At 46.6% G+C, this 17,220-nt stretch overlaps 12 protein-coding genes across 12 annotated transcripts; 8 read left to right on the forward strand and 4 right to left on the reverse strand.

The window, feature by feature from the left end:
* Positions 1 to 10: 10 nt before the first annotated feature.
* V1512DRAFT_225579 (uncharacterized protein) lies at positions 11 to 3,299 on the reverse strand. The gene is made up of 2 exons (XM_066913828.1): positions 3,126 to 3,299; positions 11 to 3,068 (listed from the first exon to the last, which is right to left on the reverse strand). The coding sequence occupies exon 2, from the start codon at positions 3,019 to 3,021 to the stop codon at positions 100 to 102; it is 2,922 nt and encodes a 973-aa protein (XP_066771377.1). The 5' UTR covers positions 3,022 to 3,068; positions 3,126 to 3,299; the 3' UTR covers positions 11 to 99.
* A 503-nt stretch (positions 3,300 to 3,802) lies between these two features.
* On the forward strand, positions 3,803 to 5,303 carry V1512DRAFT_271253 (Scd6-like Sm domain-containing protein; the record flags this gene model as incomplete). The annotated part of the gene is made up of 4 exons (XM_066917633.1): positions 3,803 to 3,855; positions 3,907 to 4,025; positions 4,072 to 4,211; positions 4,386 to 5,303. The coding sequence occupies 4 exons, from the start codon at positions 3,803 to 3,805 to the stop codon at positions 5,301 to 5,303; spliced, it is 1,230 nt and encodes a 409-aa protein (XP_066771378.1).
* Positions 5,304 to 5,473: 170 nt separating this feature from the next.
* On the forward strand, positions 5,474 to 6,496 carry V1512DRAFT_271260 (acyl CoA binding protein-domain-containing protein; the record flags this gene model as incomplete). Its single annotated transcript, XM_066917634.1, has 6 exons — positions 5,474 to 5,489; positions 5,534 to 5,665; positions 5,709 to 5,781; positions 5,823 to 5,895; positions 5,941 to 6,351; positions 6,401 to 6,496. The coding sequence occupies 6 exons, from the start codon at positions 5,474 to 5,476 to the stop codon at positions 6,494 to 6,496; spliced, it is 801 nt and encodes a 266-aa protein (XP_066771379.1).
* On the forward strand, positions 6,250 to 7,217 carry V1512DRAFT_163383 (uncharacterized protein). Its single transcript, XM_066913077.1, has 2 exons — positions 6,250 to 6,351; positions 6,401 to 7,217. Exon 2 carries the CDS (start codon positions 6,623 to 6,625, stop codon positions 7,115 to 7,117), a length of 495 nt encoding a protein of 164 aa, XP_066771380.1. The 5' UTR covers positions 6,250 to 6,351; positions 6,401 to 6,622; the 3' UTR covers positions 7,118 to 7,217.
* Positions 7,218 to 7,295: 78 nt separating this feature from the next.
* Positions 7,296 to 9,698, forward strand: V1512DRAFT_286661 (VTC domain-containing protein). Its single transcript, XM_066918088.1, has 2 exons — positions 7,296 to 7,945; positions 7,998 to 9,698. Exons 1-2 carry the CDS (start codon positions 7,318 to 7,320, stop codon positions 9,602 to 9,604), a joined length of 2,235 nt encoding a protein of 744 aa, XP_066771381.1. The 5' UTR covers positions 7,296 to 7,317; the 3' UTR covers positions 9,605 to 9,698.
* V1512DRAFT_263143 (uncharacterized protein) lies at positions 9,693 to 10,690 on the forward strand. Its single transcript, XM_066916426.1, has one exon. It carries the CDS (start codon positions 9,717 to 9,719, stop codon positions 10,581 to 10,583), a length of 867 nt encoding a protein of 288 aa, XP_066771382.1. The 5' UTR covers positions 9,693 to 9,716; the 3' UTR covers positions 10,584 to 10,690.
* V1512DRAFT_263145 (uncharacterized protein) lies at positions 10,691 to 11,203 on the forward strand. Its single transcript, XM_066916427.1, has 3 exons — positions 10,691 to 10,810; positions 10,871 to 10,975; positions 11,024 to 11,203. Exons 1-3 carry the CDS (start codon positions 10,775 to 10,777, stop codon positions 11,171 to 11,173), a joined length of 291 nt encoding a protein of 96 aa, XP_066771383.1. The 5' UTR covers positions 10,691 to 10,774; the 3' UTR covers positions 11,174 to 11,203.
* V1512DRAFT_263146 (F-actin-capping protein subunit alpha) lies at positions 11,120 to 12,272 on the reverse strand. Its single transcript, XM_066916428.1, has 6 exons — positions 12,187 to 12,272; positions 12,114 to 12,132; positions 11,945 to 12,060; positions 11,803 to 11,892; positions 11,578 to 11,759; positions 11,120 to 11,529 (listed from the first exon to the last, which is right to left on the reverse strand). Exons 1-6 carry the CDS (start codon positions 12,247 to 12,249, stop codon positions 11,181 to 11,183), a joined length of 819 nt encoding a protein of 272 aa, XP_066771384.1. The 5' UTR covers positions 12,250 to 12,272; the 3' UTR covers positions 11,120 to 11,180.
* On the reverse strand, positions 12,273 to 13,336 carry V1512DRAFT_263149 (uncharacterized protein; the record flags this gene model as incomplete). The annotated part of the gene is made up of 1 exon (XM_066916429.1): positions 12,273 to 13,336. A coding segment is annotated over exon 1 (740 nt), but the record flags the coding sequence as incomplete, so codon positions are not given.
* Positions 12,977 to 14,940, forward strand: V1512DRAFT_163479 (DNA replication regulator SLD3-domain-containing protein). Its single transcript, XM_066913078.1, has 5 exons — positions 12,977 to 13,217; positions 13,261 to 14,168; positions 14,212 to 14,406; positions 14,449 to 14,761; positions 14,808 to 14,940. Exons 1-4 carry the CDS (start codon positions 13,179 to 13,181, stop codon positions 14,669 to 14,671), a joined length of 1,365 nt encoding a protein of 454 aa, XP_066771386.1. The 5' UTR covers positions 12,977 to 13,178; the 3' UTR covers positions 14,672 to 14,761; positions 14,808 to 14,940.
* V1512DRAFT_208155 (histone-fold-containing protein) lies at positions 14,817 to 15,140 on the forward strand (the record flags this gene model as incomplete). The annotated part of the gene is made up of 2 exons (XM_066913431.1): positions 14,817 to 14,941; positions 14,987 to 15,140. Coding segments are annotated over 2 exons (279 nt in total), but the record flags the coding sequence as incomplete, so codon positions are not given.
* A 316-nt stretch (positions 15,141 to 15,456) lies between these two features.
* Positions 15,457 to 16,628, reverse strand: V1512DRAFT_263155 (uncharacterized protein). Its single transcript, XM_066916430.1, has 2 exons — positions 16,430 to 16,628; positions 15,457 to 16,385 (listed from the first exon to the last, which is right to left on the reverse strand). The coding sequence occupies exons 1-2, from the start codon at positions 16,442 to 16,444 to the stop codon at positions 15,600 to 15,602; spliced, it is 801 nt and encodes a 266-aa protein (XP_066771388.1). The 5' UTR covers positions 16,445 to 16,628; the 3' UTR covers positions 15,457 to 15,599.
* Between the last annotated feature and the right edge of the window lie 592 nt (positions 16,629 to 17,220).

Below are 17,220 nucleotides of genomic sequence, written 5' to 3' on the forward strand. Positions count from 1 at the left end.
TTTACGTACATAAAATAAATATATATATATACATATATCTATGTTACAATACCCTTATTTCATATGAAGTCATAAAAGCAGTGACCAACGCTAAAATATTCATAGTAAACTCTTAACCGCATCTGAAAGAACTTCAATCTTACGATCTCGTTTCTTTAATAATTCCACAAGATCAACTAATTCATCAAGTTTCTTATTTTGAGACGCTGTAGCATTTGCAACAGCTTCTTCAATAGCAGACTTCATCTCAACTAGAAGTTGCTTCGTAGCTTGTCCAACTGCTTCACTAACTGCCTTGCGTACGATTTCTCCGACGTCTTTGTCATTCCCTAATTCTGCGCTCACGCTTGTCTCAATTGTCTTGCTCATGTTCTCTGTAATCTTGGAAATTTCCGCAACAGGCTCGCTCACTTTTCCAGTCTTGACCATTGCCACGCCATTGCGACTCTTCCTTTTTTCAATAATTGATTCGGGTTTTGTGTCCATTTCTGACCCACTTATAGCCTTAGACTCTTCCTCAGCCGCACCTAGCTTAGACGCCGGAATTGAGACCACCGCACTAGCTCCGTTCGAGGCCGACGTCGCCGACATACCCAACGCATCGGCATTTTCCCTTGTCAAAATTGCCTTTCGCTTGGCTGCAGTGACAGGTCTAAAAATAAAGTTCGACGTGGGCACCGAAATCGCATTTTCTTCTTCCTTGACCTCGGTCTTGGCTTCAGTCTTGGCTTCAATCTTAGTAGGCTGCTTCTTCTTTATTTCTCTTGGCTTGACATCCTTGGACTTGTCCTTGGGTTTGACCTCCTTGGAAAGCTCGTCCAATTCCTGCCGCTTCTCAAAAGGTTTCATGTCATTTGTCTCTGACATTGACGAAATGTCTTCCGCCCCACGCTTCTTGCTACTCTCGTCCTCCGTCTGCTTCGCATCAGACACAGGCTCGACAACAGGTTCGGCCACTTGCGCCGGCGCCGGCGTGCCAGCAGGTGACGGTGTAGACACAGCAGGCACCGGTGTAGACGAGGTAGGACCAGGCGACGCGACAGGGGTCTCCTGTGTCGGCGTCGCAGTAACACTGCGCTTCACCGGCACGCGTCCCATTTTAGCCTTCATGGCCCCGAAAGGCACGATGCTGTGTTTCTTGACTGACCGAGCCTGGGGTTCAGGCGTCGCGGCCTCCGTGGCGGCAGTTTCAATCGGACCCGTAGACACACCTTCGAGCACTGGCCGTGCGTCTGCCGACACGCCGTACCCAATCTCAGCTGCAGAGATGGGACAGATGACAGCACCTTGATCAAAAGAGATGTACAGGTCGACCAGCGCGTCCTCGGTCGCTGTCATTTCCAGTAATGTAAATCCCAAAATCACGCGGTCTGGGAAAAAAGATTCTGTTGCAAGCGCGGAAAACTTTGCGCTGGCAGAGTCGGTGGTTGCGACGGTCCCGATCTGTTTGGCCAATTCGGCCTGTGTGGACATGGTATCATCGATGGGTGGAAACGTGAGATGAAGGAACAGAATCAGGTTGGCAGATGGAACGCACAAAACCACGAGTCCTCTCGTTAAACTGATTTGAAGTCCGTTCACGCGGTCCTGCTCGCCTGGGAAGCGCAACTCTTGCGCAATGTCGTTCTTCAGCAAGTCCCAGAGTATAAAAGAGTGGTTCTGGTCATACCCAAGTAAAAGATACCGTAGCGGCTTACCCGCGTTCACGGTCTCAGGTGAATCAATAAAATGGATGCTTGTATAGCGTAGACCGGCACGGGGTGTGAAGCTCGTCAATGAGTGTTTGATTGTAGCTTCATCTGCTCCGTGCCCGAGTTTAGGCAGTTTGGCAATGTTGTACAGCGTCACGCAGCCGGCCTTGTTGACTGTAGCCAGTAGAGTCCCGTCGGGTGAGAACGCAAAGTCTCTCGACCCTGTCTCTGTCTCGACCATGATTGCGTTCTGACCGACCCTGTCAGGTAGAGTCACGCGACGCATGTCCAGGAAGTTATCGAGCTTGAGCGGGAACATGTAGATACTGCGGGACATTGAGACCGCGACGCAGTCCTGGATATCTGGGAAGCTGATACGGGACTTCGGCACGTGCTCCGAGTTTGGCGGTAACTTCTCGATCCGGAGCAGTTTGCGGTACTGGTTGCGAAACTGCGGGCTGAATGTTTTTGTTAAAATTTCCCAGACAATGACTTCGTTGCTGGCAGTGACGGACGCAAGAAGCGACGTATTGGTTGACGACTTTTGCGAGCCAAAGAGGATACTGACAATTCTGTTTTCTTCATGGCCTACCAGGACCGTGAACGAGCCATCTTCCTGGCTCAAAATACGAACACCGTTACCAACGGGGTACGCAATGTAGTCGTCGTTGACTGCAATGACGTTGCGGTCAAAGTTGTTAAAGTCACGTTTGAAATTTGCAATCTTGTCGCAAGCATCTGGAGACATTGATTTGGTCACTGGCAGAGTGCTGATTGTCAGCAGTGAGCGGTCTGATGACGGCAGTCTGTATCCTGCCACGGAATTGTCAATAGTTGCATCTGGCGTCGGTTTTGCTTCCGGCGTTGCTACTGCCTTTACAGTTGTTTCTGCCTCTGTGACTTCCAGCGGTTCAACCACAGACGTCACTTCCGGCGTGATCTGAACAGGTTCTGGCGTTGGACTTTGTTTCGGCGTTGCTTGTCCAACACTCGCAATCGCAGGATCAAGCGGTGTCTTTACAACGGTTGCCGATCTCGGTGTCGCAGGCCTTGCCGGCGCGATCGTATTCGTCTTGTTCAGTGGTGATGCTGCTTCGAGTTCAAAAAAAGGATTGACGTAAGTAAACCGCGGCTTCGCTTTTTCTGGCGGCGTCTGTTTATCAGCCGGCGTCTTGCTTGTGGTTCCATTTCTGAGCAGTAGATTCACATTGACCGCGTTTGCAGCTGGAGCAGCAGCAGCAGGTTTTGCGACTGTGGCGCTTGCAATTGCAGGGTCTTGAAATGGAACTGGTTTGCCTTGAAGAATGTCAAGTAGACCTTTTGATGACATTTTTTTTTTCACTTGAAGGAGAGCTGATCAAATTAGAATGATCAGGACTTTTAGTGATGAACGTTAGTGATTTGAATTAAATTAAAAATAAAAAAAAGACGTACTATTTTATCTATAAATTAATTATTGTATTTAGTAGTCATAAAAAGCTCACAAGAAATACGTGAGAATAAAATAGGTGAGAATTGGTGAATGAGATGAAAATAAGTATACGAACTTTCACTAAGTCAACAAGGTGGGAGTGTAAGAACACAGGGTCTAGTGTCAATATTGCTGACGCATATACGGGTCTAGTGTTAATCTTATAAACATATAAGTGGGTTTAGTGTTAATGCCTTAATACAACCTGTGAGCAGTCGTGACTCCGAGATAATTATAATATGCCAGGCTAGTGAGTATATATATATATAACAAAAATATGACAAATAGTGGCATTTTAGTACTTAATGCTTTTCAACAATCCTCTTAAATCAACTATCTAAGGTCAATTGGTACTCTTCACTCACGATAACGCGGTCTATCGTCATGCTTTGCTTGAGTCAAACCTCTTTCGATACTTATTCCTCGCAATAACAAGCAATTTCTTGTTACTTAACAGTGAATTGATTCAATTAAATATAAACAAAGTTCAATGATACCCCAAATGTGTTAAACATCACAGTATTGCATATTTACACCACAAACGCGTATTTAATTTGCATACCCATCCCTTCACTAGACTTCTCCTGCAAAAAAGAAAAAACATCGTGAACTTTTTCTTTTTTTCGTCGGCGAAGAAAAAATGTCGAATTACATTGGAAGTCGGATTTCGTTGTTTTCGAATAGTGACATTCGGTAGGACTTGGAATCTAGATTTGAGAATCCAATTGACTGACTCTTAAATAGATACAGTGGAATACTTCATGACATTGATTCAGAAGCTTCAACTCTGACTCTGAGACAGGTCAGATCGTTTGGAACTGAAGGACGATTAGGTAATCCTGACTTGGAAGTTCCTGCCGGAGGTTTGTTAGTTTTTAATCCACGTATAACTCAACTGATCCATGATAGACACGGTGTATGAGTTTATTGTGTTTAGAGGAGCTGAAGTTAAGGATCTTGTGATTGATGGTTCAGAACAACCAGTTGAACCAGTTGCTCCGTCAGATCCAGCTGTCATGCAAGCTCAGCCGGATCTTGCTGCATATCCTGTAAGTTACTTTTTAGCAAAGACCACTCGATTTGATGGCACAAAATGATGAATCACCACGGATGTTTATATTTTCCGAGAGTGCATAAACCCATGTGGATATAGCCGTTGCCTTCCTTCTGATTTCAACATCAATCGAGTTGTATTTGATTATAATAACATGCTAACAAATCAGATGTACCAACCACCACCACCGGGATACATGCCACAGTATTATCCTCAGTCAATGTACCCGCATTATCCTATGCCAATAGACCCAAATATGCCAATTGTCCCCCCCATGAGCGCACCAGGCGCGCCAGGTGCACCAGGCATGCCGCTTGCAGCAGGCTTTGCGCAAAACCGCGCACCAATGCGACAGCCAGCCGGCCCACCAAGCCAGGCCCAGCCCTCACAACAGACTACCGAAAACAAACAGGCCGACGCGCCGGTTGCGCCGACACGGACGGCGGTAGTTCCCGCAGTACCGGTGCCGAAACAAGCGCGACAGCCACGGCAGCCTGCCACAGCCTCCTCGTCCAACGCAGCAGACGAGCTGGCAAAGCGACTGGCGCATTCCACGGTCGCTGACACGCCTGTGTCTGCAGCAGCTACGGCTACCACGACCGCACCGGCACCTGTGCCTGCACCTGTCCCACGCGCGCCTGCTACCACGATGCCTGCCAGAGGAGGCTACCCGCCACGAGGCTACCGGGGCGGCGCACCGCGGCAGTTTGATCGTCGGCCTCGTGTCGACGTTCCTGCAACCGATTTTGATTTCGAGCGCAGCAATGCCAAGTTTAACAAAACTGATTTGGCAGGCGAGGTCGCAAAAGACGAAAACGAGTCCGAGGCTGATGGCGCGGACGTGTTTTACAACAAAAAGTCATCATTTTTTGATAACTTGTCGAACAAGGAAACCGCCGAACCGCCGCGGTTTAACCGCACGTTAGAGCGCAAGCTCAATTTCGAGACGTTTGGACAGGCCAGTGTGGACTCTGTCCATTTCCGGGGTCGTGGCAGGGGACGAGGACGAGGAGGAATGCGTGGCCGGGGAGGGCATGGACCGCGGGGCGGGTTTCAGGCGCAGAATGCGACCGCACCGCAGGCGTAGAGAATGGTTTACATGAAATGTGCTTTGAAATGACGCCTGGGGTTTTCTTTTTTTTTTTTTGCTATGTATTTGAAAAGAATTGCCGTTTTGTAAAAATGTATATTGTTTAATATGAACATTTTCGTAGTAACGCGGCGCGGCTTTGAACTTTACGGACATACGCACACGACATGGCCGATTCGATAGGTAAGCACTATGAATAGAGTGAACGCGTAGTTAACGAAGAACAGATCGGGTGTTTGCACAGGCGCTGGCGACGATCAGGGCAATGTCAAACCCGAAAGTTGTTGCGTTGACGCCGATCCAGCGGCCGCCAATTGAGAACCGGATCCATTTGTACGGGCTGTACAAACAGGCTACGGGTGTGTTTTCTTTTTTTAGGGGTGAACTAGAACTGATTAGTAGAGGGTGATGTTGATGTTTTAATTGCGAGACCGACAGGGGAAAGAGATGAAGATGAGTCTGGACGGAAGAAATGGTTAGTTTATATGAGGTTTCAGGATGAGGCCAATGAAGTAGGGATGCATGGTATTCACAGCGAGGGTTACGGCGGACAGAAGCGAAACGGAGGTATATTCCTTATTTGCTTGAGGTATGATGATAGATCAATGACGAGATGGACATGGCTTATAAGTAGACGATGAAGAAGTATGCGAGTGGGACCCCAGAGTCACGAGAACTGATTACAGAGTTGCAAGGGTTATGGGATCAAGTCAAAGATATACAAGATGTTGAGACAGAGTCGCCGCCTTCACCTGGTGTATTAGTATCTAGACTTGAGGCTGATGACGACGATGATGCTAATGATGACGATGATGATGATGATGATGATGATGATGATGATGATGATGATGATGAAGAGGAGGAAGGAGATTGGCAGAAGGAAGTGCTTGGAGCGTTGGATAACATGAGTATGCAGATTGAGTACCTTCGCAAGATCATCACTGGGCATGACCGGGGATTTTTCGTGACTGCGCCGTCATCGCCACGACCATTGAGCAGACACAAGACTATTAGGAAACGTGTTTGGAGTATGGACGATGTTTTTGTGAGTACTTTTGTGTTTTTGCGGGACACAGTGACTGATGGAAGAGTAGCGGTTAGCGGAAAGAGTCGCGATAGACGGGATTCTGATTGCTGCGATTGTGACACTATGGAGATGGAGACGGAGTGTGAGGAGAGCACGGGTGTAAATAGTCAATATTACGATTCAGACTGGCATAATATACCACTGACTGTCCCACTGTATTGCTTACTCTCTATGCTTGCTACGACTCATTCCACTAATTGATAGTTTTCATCGCATAGCACTCATCGAGATGGCAACTCGACCGAGCATATTGCTTCAGATCACAGTCGCAGTCATCAGTCTGATTCTCTCGGTCCTTATTTTACAAGCCGGATTCCCACTCCGTCTGTTTGTCGACTCCCGCGTCGTGCGATCACTCGTCACGCACAACGCACACGTCCGGTCGCACCGGTTATGGGCGTACACGGCCAGCATGTCGACAATCTACACTTCCCTACTATACTACTCCGACATTGTCCTCTGCGTTGTCGTCTTGCTTACGGTCAGGATGTCGATCGAGGCCGTGATTGGTGGTGTCGTTCCTGGAATCAAGTTTGGTTCGATTGCAGTGAGGATGTTTGTGAACGAGATTGAGAGTCAGAGCTGGTCGTGGTGGAGACCGGCGAGGGAGGTGGTTGTGAGTGAGGATGAGAACGTGACTGTGTATTTGGTGTTTGCAGAAGCGGCCAAGTCGATTCTTGCGTATTCTGTGACATCAGCACTTGCACGTTTATACCGATCTTAACGTATTCATTTTTCTTCTTTTTATTAACATTTTTATGGACATTTGGGAGGGTCCTTTATGTAGACCACGTGCAGACTGATTGGCGAGCGTAGCACAAGTAATATTGAGCCTCACAAGGGTTAGGGCTATAATATATAGTCTAGATGTTCCAACAGCAGTTTGACGGGTCTTAATACACATATTATTAACATACAAAGGACATGCTGTTTGGGGTGAAGTTGGCTACAGAGATATATAAGCCTTGGGCTTCGTCATATATTGATTATGAACATTTAAAACAACTACTAAAAGACGAAGATCCAGCACGGCGAAACCAGAAATCACGGCGAGGTGGTGAAAGTACGGGCGGCTGGAGTGAGAAGGACGAGAGCAATTTCGTGACTGCGTTGGATTCTGAACTGGAGAAGGTGTATGCGTTTGAGTCGCATAAATACGCTGATTTAAAAGACAAGGTCGCTGTTGCTGAAAGTAGAATTTCAAGTGAAGTTGATGACTTTGACGCGTTTCAAAGGGAACTCGATGTAGTGCTGGCTGAAGCGCAAGAGCTCGAGAAGTTTACTAGATTGAACTACACCGGGTTTTTCAAGATTGTCAAGAAACACGATAGACTGTACGCGCAGTATTCAGTCAGACCGCTGTTGCAGGTCAGACTGTCTGCACTGCCGTTCAACTCAGAAAACTACTCCCCGATTCTGTATAAACTGTCTTCGCTGTACGCCTATGTTCGGGATAACAGGGCAAAGGGTTCGTTGCTTGAACTTAACCCGACTGCTACGCTATCCCAAGCGCCTACTGCTTCTGCTACTGCTACATTCAAAACGTTTAAGTGTATGTGTTACTCGTGTTTGTGTGTTGCGTGTATGTGTGCTGATATATACAGTCTGGGTACATCCTGATAACTTGATGGAAGTTAAAACGTTTATTCTTCGCCATTTGCCTCTATTGATTTACAACCCGCAATCAAACAAGGTTTTGAACTTGTCGACCCCGGACCCGACAATCACGTCGCTCTACTTTGACAATGCTGATTTTTCACACTACCTTGAGAAACTTGAGTCTCGCGAGACCGCGCCGTCTCTCAGGGTCAGATGGTACGGCAAACTCAGCAACCACCCCGAGATCTTCATCGAGCGCAAGTTCGTCGACACCGAAGACGACGTGGTACAGGAGCAGCGGGTGCCAATTAAGGAGAAGTACGTCAAGCCGTTTATTGACGGGACGTACTCGATGGAGAAGACGATTCGGAAGATGCGCGAGCGCGGTGCGCCGGCGGCCGAGGTCGCGAAGTTTGAACGCGTTGTGAACGACATGCAGGCCTTCATTCGGACAAATAGTCTGCAACCGGTGCTCCGCGCGGTGTACTCCCGGACTGCGTTCCAGATCCCGAGCGATGACCGGGTCAGGGTGAGTATTGACAACAACATTGACCTGATCCGCGAAGACGCGTTCGATCTGCAGCGGCCGTGCCGCGACCCTGATGACTGGCACCGGCACGACATTGATGACATGGGGCTCGAGCATCCGTTCAAGACGATTCGTAAAGGCGAGATCTCGCGGTTTCCGTACGCCGTGCTGGACATCAAGGTTGCCATGCGGGCAGGGGACGCCAAGATCCGGCCGTCGTGGGTTAAGGACCTGATGTCTAGTCATTTGGTGAAAGAGGCGCCCAAGTTTAGCAAGTTTGCGCACGGCGTTGCGATGCTGTTTGATGACGAGGAGTACATTAATGTATTGCCGTACTGGCTGTCCGAGCTGGAGAGGGACATCAGGCGCGATCCGGAACAAGCGTATGCGGAGGAACTGAACCGGAAAAAGTTTGGCGATCAGCCGCTCGATCTGGCGCTCAAGGCTGGGTCGCCTGTTCCTGGTGGCGCGATGGCGTCGATCTTGGCATCATCTGAAGCCATCCACGGCCGGTCCGAGTCGATTTCTATGCGGAGTTTTATTGACGAGGGGGGCGAGCGGCAGCAGATTTTGCATAATTTGGACGAAGGTGAGGAAGACGAGAGCTCGTCGTCGTCTGACGAGGAAAGCGAGGGCGGCGCAAGACGAGCACGGAAGAAGTCGCGGTCGTCTGCTGCCCGGTCGTGGTTTAAGCGCCATGGCAAGGCATCACTGCTTCCACCTGGGGTCGAGCGACCGAAACGGTTGATCGTGCAGCAGGGTCAGGCGATGGTTGAGCCCAAGGTGTGGCTTGCAAACGAGCGGACGTTTAATAAGTGGTTACAGGTGACTGTGTTGTTGTCTGCGCTGACGTTTGGGTTGTATAGCGCGGCCGGGCGGTATAACACTGTTGCGCACCGGCTTGCATATGGATACTTTGCGCTGACTATTTTCTGCGCGTGCTGGGGCTACGGAGTGTACATGCACCGAGTCAAGGCGATTCGGATGCGGAGTGGGAAGCATCTTGACAGTCCTTTTGGGCCTATTGTCATTTGTGTTGGGCTTTTAGGATCGATTGTGCTGAACTACATTTTGGCGGATTAGTCTTAATCTGAATGAGCCCTGAGTGATTCCACTATTGCGTAACCCTAAATGTAATTTAGATTAAATCGAGTAACCCTGAGGGTAGTTGGTTGAATTGACGACAGAACGACAAATGACAGACCGACCAAGCTCGCCAATGTCGATATCTTCCGTGTCGTCGCCGTCGTCGCCGGTGTCACGCACTTCACTACGGCCGAGTGTGACTCAAGGCAAGGCTATGCGATGCAGCACGAGTCTGCACCAATCCACGACGTGGCCGGATTCGCGTCGCAATAGTGTCAGTGGAGCAACGGGGGCATGGTCAGCGGCGTCGAGTGTGAGTGCGTTAGGTGTGGCCGTGACGGTCTGCGGACGGAATTCCGGATCTTCGTCTGACGAGGACGAAGCTGTGCGGCCTGCTGATGGAGGCGGCGGTGACGACGACGTCGATGACTTGAGTGGGATTGATCGGAACTTGTACGGGCGGGCACGGACGGAGGAAGTGTTTACGGAGATGCCACGGCGGGCGGTTCAGTTTTCACGGTCGGGAGGAGGGTCGTTGAAGCCACAGACGCGGTCGTTTATGCGGATCACGAGGGAGTTGCTTGATGAGTTTGCGCCAGTTGAGGCCGAGATCAAACATGAGGCCGAGGTCACGATGGCGTTTCGGGATGAGAGTGAGGATGAGGACGAGGAGGATGAAGAGGAGGGTGGTGGTGGTAATAGTAGTAGTGGTGGTGGTGTGGTGAGGAAACGGGCGGCGAGTAGTGCGAGTGTGAGTGTGGTTGAGGACGAGGATGAAGTTGGATGGAGCGAGAAGAAGTTGAAGCGACGGGGGACGACGGACGATTGGTTTGAACCATACGTGATCAAGAGGCGAGCGGTGTCGCCTGGAGTGGTAGTGAGTGGGAGTCCACCTGGGACGTTTGCTGTTGGGAAGAGGAGTATGAAGCAGATGCAGGAGACGTTTGATAAGATACAAAAGATGAGTTTGACGTGATTGTATTGTATTGATTGTATTGATTGTATAGTATAGTATAGTATTGTATACTAGGGATAACAAGTGTTTATTATATGACTTATAGTGTACATAGTGTACATAGTGTATGTAGTGTATATACGTGTATAGGTATAGAGCCGCACTCTCTCAAGTCATAGCAAGATCCTGGGGCAAAAACAACGAGAGACAAAATGTCGACGTCAGAAGGATATGATCGTGAGATGCAAGTAAGTGATTGACATTAATGCTATTATCATTATTATTATAATACAAGTCTAACTAGACAGAATGAATCAAGATTGAATGAATTGGCATTAAAACTATCGTCACTTCGTCAGGTAACGAGTGATATCAACAATCAAGCATCAGATTCCTCTTTTATACAAAGTAGTGTATGTTCGTTATAGTGGTATAACAGTACATGCAATCTAATAGTACAGACTGAAGCATTCAGTGCATTATCAGGCACAATCAGGCATTCACAGCAGAGATTAAAGCGAAGTGCTGGAGTGTCGTATCCAATCTACAAGACCGTATTCTTCATTCTAATTGCTGTATTGTTTATTTACTTTGTATATAAATTAACATGAAATACACTCATTTTGATCTGCCACCTCCAATATCTTGTCCAAGTCTATAAGTTCCAATTGACTTGCCCCACTCGATCTTGGACCTTGTAACAGGGAGTTGACGACGCAGAGACTTGAACACGCCGTCGCTTAGACCGGCAAACTGCTTGTTGAGTTCTTCTTGATACTTTCGTTCGGACGACGAGATGGATTGAATGATGGTAAGCGTCTGAGACGGGTTGAATGATGAGTCGGTCGAGGCACTTGACTTGAACCTGACGTTACCGTCTTCAAAGTAATGAACATCGACCGAGACTGTGCCTTTGAGTGAACCTGTGGTCAGGTTCACGATGTACGTTGACTTCCATTTTCCGTTCCTTGTTGGGTTAGCCACATACACACAGCAAAAAGAAAAAAGGACACACCAAAAGTTACCAGGCGAGAACTTTGTGCCGACAATGACAATCGCAAGTTCATCGTCAGATTGAGGATGCACGCCATATGCAGCCGGATCAGGATAATGCTCGGAGACGTAGTGTTTCACGTCGAGAATGATTGATCCAATCACATCTGACGGGGTTTCGTAATCTTCAACAGTTCCGATATGCTAATGATTAGACGATTCAAAGAGATTGTGGTTAGAAACATACAAGAGACTTGTGTTCAAGAGTAAAAGATTTCCCTAGTTCCAAGTCAAAGAATCGATTGGGAGCGAGTTGATTAAACTTGCTCAGGACGGTCTGTTTCGCTAAGTGAGCAGTTGTAATGAGACCACGAAGGAATATCACGTACAGGTTTAGATACACCAGGTAAAGTGACAGTGACTAATTGATCGATATTGTATTGAGCAAAAGCAGATTGAAGTCCATTAATGAGGTCTTCATCATCTTCAACCAATACTTTGATGTCTGTTACGTTAGTTGTATTCCTGTTATACGATATTATGATCATGTAAATCTACCTTCAAATACATCTTTGGTCTATGATTGATTATATTAGTCAATTAGCTATATAATGAACAATGATAAACTCACTTCTCCAGGAGGAGCATCTTGCAGGAATCCTGCTGTTGCCGTGATCTTTGCTTGTAATGACATTGGTGTGGGTGACAATTCATGTGCCTTCCCTTGTATACTTATCCCAGCCTATACCACCACTACCTGTACCACCACTACCTATACCATCTACATGATCTACATGATACATGTAATACATGTAATACATCTAATACATGCGTGTAAATAATACTCAAGATCACTTAATACTATTATAACTAAACTCTGGCGGCTTTGGCAAACTGGCACTCGCACTACTCTCACCAATCTCAATCTCAAACGACCTCTCACTCATCTCGTCCGCAGCAAACTCGTCTTCACTTTCTGACTGTTCTGACTGCTCTGACTGTTCTGACCATTCTGAACTCGGAATTGTGTGTCTGGTCTTTGTATTGGTGTGTTGTGTATCACTAGAGTAGTCACTGTGATACTTGCTCGCTTCACAATCCCTGTCGTGTATGCTCTTGTCTTCTTCACTACTTTCATTGTGTTCGTCACTATCACTATACATGTAACTGTCCTTGACACTATCACCGTCCTTGTAATCGAATTGCATATAGTCAGCATAGTCACTATAATAGTGCCTATCACTGTAATGACAGTGACTATTCCCCACACAATTCTGTAAGTATACACTCATGTCCTCCTTCTCAGCCTCGTCAAGCACACCATCGCTCGATGCTTCACTCTCGTAAACCGTGTGCCTGTCACCGCCACTCCCACTCTCAGCTTCTTCACCGTCTGAACTGGGCACAATTCGTTTCTGTTTCCTATTCACAAATCCTTTATTCAAAATCATCCCATCTCCAAATTGTGCCAGTCTCGTCTGTCGCTGTCGCGTCTGTCGCATCGTCCTTCGCGTATTGCATCGCGTGTTGCATAACGTCGCATCGCGTCGCGTCTCGTCACGTCGCGTCCCATCGTCAAACTCCCAACCTCCCATTCACCACTTTACACACAAATGACACGAAATGGACAAAAAACACAAACTTGAGTCGTTCGAGATCTTTGTAAGTTCTGACTGTGGAATTTGACTACTCGACTAACAACCAGCCATCTGAAAATTCATTCTCGCAACCACTAAAATGCACCCCAATCAAGTCTCTTCCACATCATCACATTCCTCTCTCACTCTTGCATTATGACTCTATTCATTCTCATAGACTACTGACCATGCCGCCCGACACACTGCATACAGACACACTGCATACAGACACACTGCATACAGACACACTGCATACAGACACACTGCATACAGACACACTGTTCGTCAAGATTGACTCCAAGATCGCAGCAATTGAACGGGTTGCAAACCAGGTCTACGCACTGACATATCTGGGTAGTCGAATCACGACCAAACACGTACGGGCACTTAAATGCACGTCTGACCCCGTGGACGACGGATGCGTTGACGGGCACGTGCAGGACTGGACCGACATTGAGCATGCACTTGCGTCAAATGGCAGGACTGAGCTGAACAATGTCCAGCATGCAGAGGACGTGCAGTCACTAATTGACACGTTTGACATGTCGCCTCCAAGTTTCATCCCGCCTGTTCGTGAGGTGGTGAACAATACTACAATGTCAGGTCTACGACAGTTACAAACAATCTACTTTGACGCTCTTTACATTTCAAAATCCCCGCTGTCTTACTTTGCCAAACTTAACCTGCCGAGATTCATATCGTGCACCGACAACCCCGGGTCCGTGATTCACAACCTGGTCATGACCGTGCCCGAGACGGATTACAAGTACAAGATCGGGCTGCCGGGTATATTGCTTGAACTCGAAGCCAGCCACGGCACAGACCATATCGCTCTGTCTGATTTACATGGCTCATCTGTTGGACTCGACGCGATGGAGTATGAGCGAGTGTACGTGCAGCGGTGGTGGAACTCTGAAGAGAGTGTTCGCAAGCCGAAATTACGCGCAGGACAGTTGTCGTTGCTCAAACAGCGCGAGTACGTGTTTGCGTGTGGGTGCGAGAACAATGCTAACGGACAGGACTAAACTACAGATCATTCTCGCGCTCGAGATGTTATGTTATGATCACAATGCGCGTGACGGTGCACTTTTGGTCGATATTCTGTTTGACCGGTTGTACATCTGGCAAGCTGTTTCAGCACTCGACGCGTTGATTGCGAGTAACGAGAAGACAGACCCAGTGCGAGAGTTTTGCCTCGAGGTTGTTATTCCATTGTATGTATACACGAGTTTGATTGAGAATGGACTAATACGTAGTTATGGCGCACGATTGCCAAAACAGACTGAACGACTGTTACAGAAGTGCGGACAGTCTAAACGTAGTAAACGCGTATCTTCTAGCACGATGCCGATCAAGCGGAGGCCGACAAAGAAAAAGCCGGCAGTCAAATCTGGGGTAAGAGTTGTTCGGGGAGGCTTGAGTGGGAGCAACAAGACCCTCGAGCGGCGCGAAGTTGAGATTTCAATTAAAAAAAAGTAAACAATTTACGCGTAGTTGATGCCACGAAAGAACGCGTCAAGTGACGGCAGCATGGTTGACGACGGACAGAACGATAGTTACGGCATTGAGGTGGGTGTGTGTAGACGAGAGGAAGGGAGCTGGCTGATTGTGTTAGGAGTATAGTTTACCACGAGCGACCGTGACGCGACTTGCGAAAGGCGCGTTGCCTAAGAACACAGCAGTTCAAAAGGACGCGAGTACGGCGTTGTCAAAGAGTGCAACTGTTTTTATAAATTACTTGACTTCGACGTGAGTTTGTGTAGAATGTGACTTGAACGGAGGGCTAATTGACAGTGCGAATGAGATCACGCAACAAGCAGGACGGAAAACAGTTAATGTTGACGACGTGTTCCAAGCGATTGAATTGTTGGATTTGAAGTTTTTTCTGCCGAGATTGACTGCGGAAGTTGAGAGTATGTTAAATAAGGAGGGGGAAATGGAGAGCTAATGATAGAATTTGCGGAGTTGGTTAAGGAGAAGAAGAAGAAACCTGTTGAGAGAGATGAAGAAGTGAATAAGAAGTTGAAAGGCATGAACGGGAAGGCGGTCAAGGTTAGTTAATTGAATTGAGCGAGTGTTAGCTAATTTTAGGTTGATGATGACGAGACTGAGGTTGAGGATGATGAGACGGATGAGTTTGAGGATGCGCAAGAAACGGATGGACAAGAGACGGAGGAACAGCAAGAGGAAACAGAAGCACAGGATGAACGAGAGGTTGAATTGGAAGGACGGACGCTTACGAAGGAAGTCGATGTTGATGTTGATGTTGATAGTGACGATAGAGATGATAGTGACAATAGTGATTGAGTACTATACTACTATACTAGTATGTATACATAGTATAGCATGCACAGTATGACCAGTATGAATAACATAAATAGTATGAATGATACGAATAATAATACAGTCACTCTTGCTCAAGCCATTCACCAAATTGATCAAGTCTAGACTGATCATCTTGCTCTTTATGTGATTTTCGATACCTTGTACCGTCATACAAACCAGCCTCAAGTCTTTTCCCATCAAAAAATCGTCCATCCATTTGTCGTACACATTCTAAAGCATCTTGTTGATGTTGAAATCTCACACTTATGATCCCATCAGGCTCAAGGTCATAAAGTACGACATTAGTGACCGGGCCAATTTCTTCACAACCTTCTCTTATGTCTTGCTTGATGTCGAGTTCAGCAGTGACATCGTGCTGCAACTCATCAAGAGTGAACGCGTTCTTTAATATGACGATGTTGTTGTACTTTGGATTCGTAGCAGGAATATCATCGTCATCCCAGTCTGCTAACTTACTATTCAACCTATTGACGCTCTTTAATATCTCATTCTTCTCTCGTGAAGTTCTCTGCTTAATAGGTTGAGGTTCCTTTTCAACTTTATAATTCAAATCAGCTGGCTGGACTTTGATTACTTTATCATGTAATTCAGTCTCATCCAGCATATCAATTGCTAATTGAACACTTTCTTCTCTGAAATAGACAACTAGAGCATCTCCTTTTAATGATCCATCTTCATTTTGATATAATTTAATTCGAGGCTTAGACGTCGATAAATCTTCAGCAACTAATCCATACTTTGATACGACCGAATTCAACTCATCGAACGTAATTTCTGGACTTAAATTTGTTATATAAATCGCGGTATTCTTCTTTTGTTTTTTATTTGGTAATTCGCTTGAACTTGACTATTCTTTATTAAAACAGCTTCACAAGTGTGATCTGGACTCACCTTTCGTTTAGACATTTTTGGTGTTTGGAATTAACTCAATCAGATTAGATTCACGTCACAGCAGAAATGGGATCTTGTTTGTCTTCACCAGAAGAACCTCCTTCAGCAAGGCCAGTTAGAAGAACACAAGTCAGTAAAGGACAAGTCAATAAAGGACAGACCAATAGTCAATCAAAGTCGGCTACTTCTACTTCAGGTGGTGTTTATTCTAAATCTAAACCTCAATCTTCAGCACAATCTTCAACTATCAAGACAAACTTGATTGGCACCGGTTCAAATGGAAGATCATTAGGGAATAGTTCAAATGATCGAGATTCAATACAAGATCCAAGAGAAGCTGCAGCACGAGCAGCTGAGGTGAGTTGGTCTATTACGTATTGTGGACTATTAGTGTTAATAAACAGCTACGAAATGCCAATAAGAATGGAGGTGGAAAACTCAGTACGAAACTTGACGAAGAAAGAAGAAAAGGAAAGAATAAATTGTTAAAGGAAAGTGCTAAGGAGAGTGTTACTTCAAGGCAAGAGCCTTAAGTGTATGATTAGTGTTTCTATCCATCTGCACTGTACTGCTATGCTATACAATATAGTACTATGCGACTACTATACTACTAGAGTACTATAGTGCACTACTATAGTGTACTACACTAAGTAGCAGACTATAGTCTAATATGCAGTGTATTGTACAATACTACACTAATATAACACTATGAATACGATATATTACAAGAATACATATAGAATGACATTACTATCACACACTGCCACTACATTGTAGTATATTGTAGTATA

Source organism: Lipomyces arxii (assembly GCF_038497795.1).
Source record: "Lipomyces arxii strain Phaff 12-163 unplaced genomic scaffold V1512scaffold_8, whole genome shotgun sequence".
Lineage (NCBI taxonomy): Eukaryota > Fungi > Ascomycota > Lipomycetes > Lipomycetales > Lipomycetaceae > Lipomyces > Lipomyces arxii.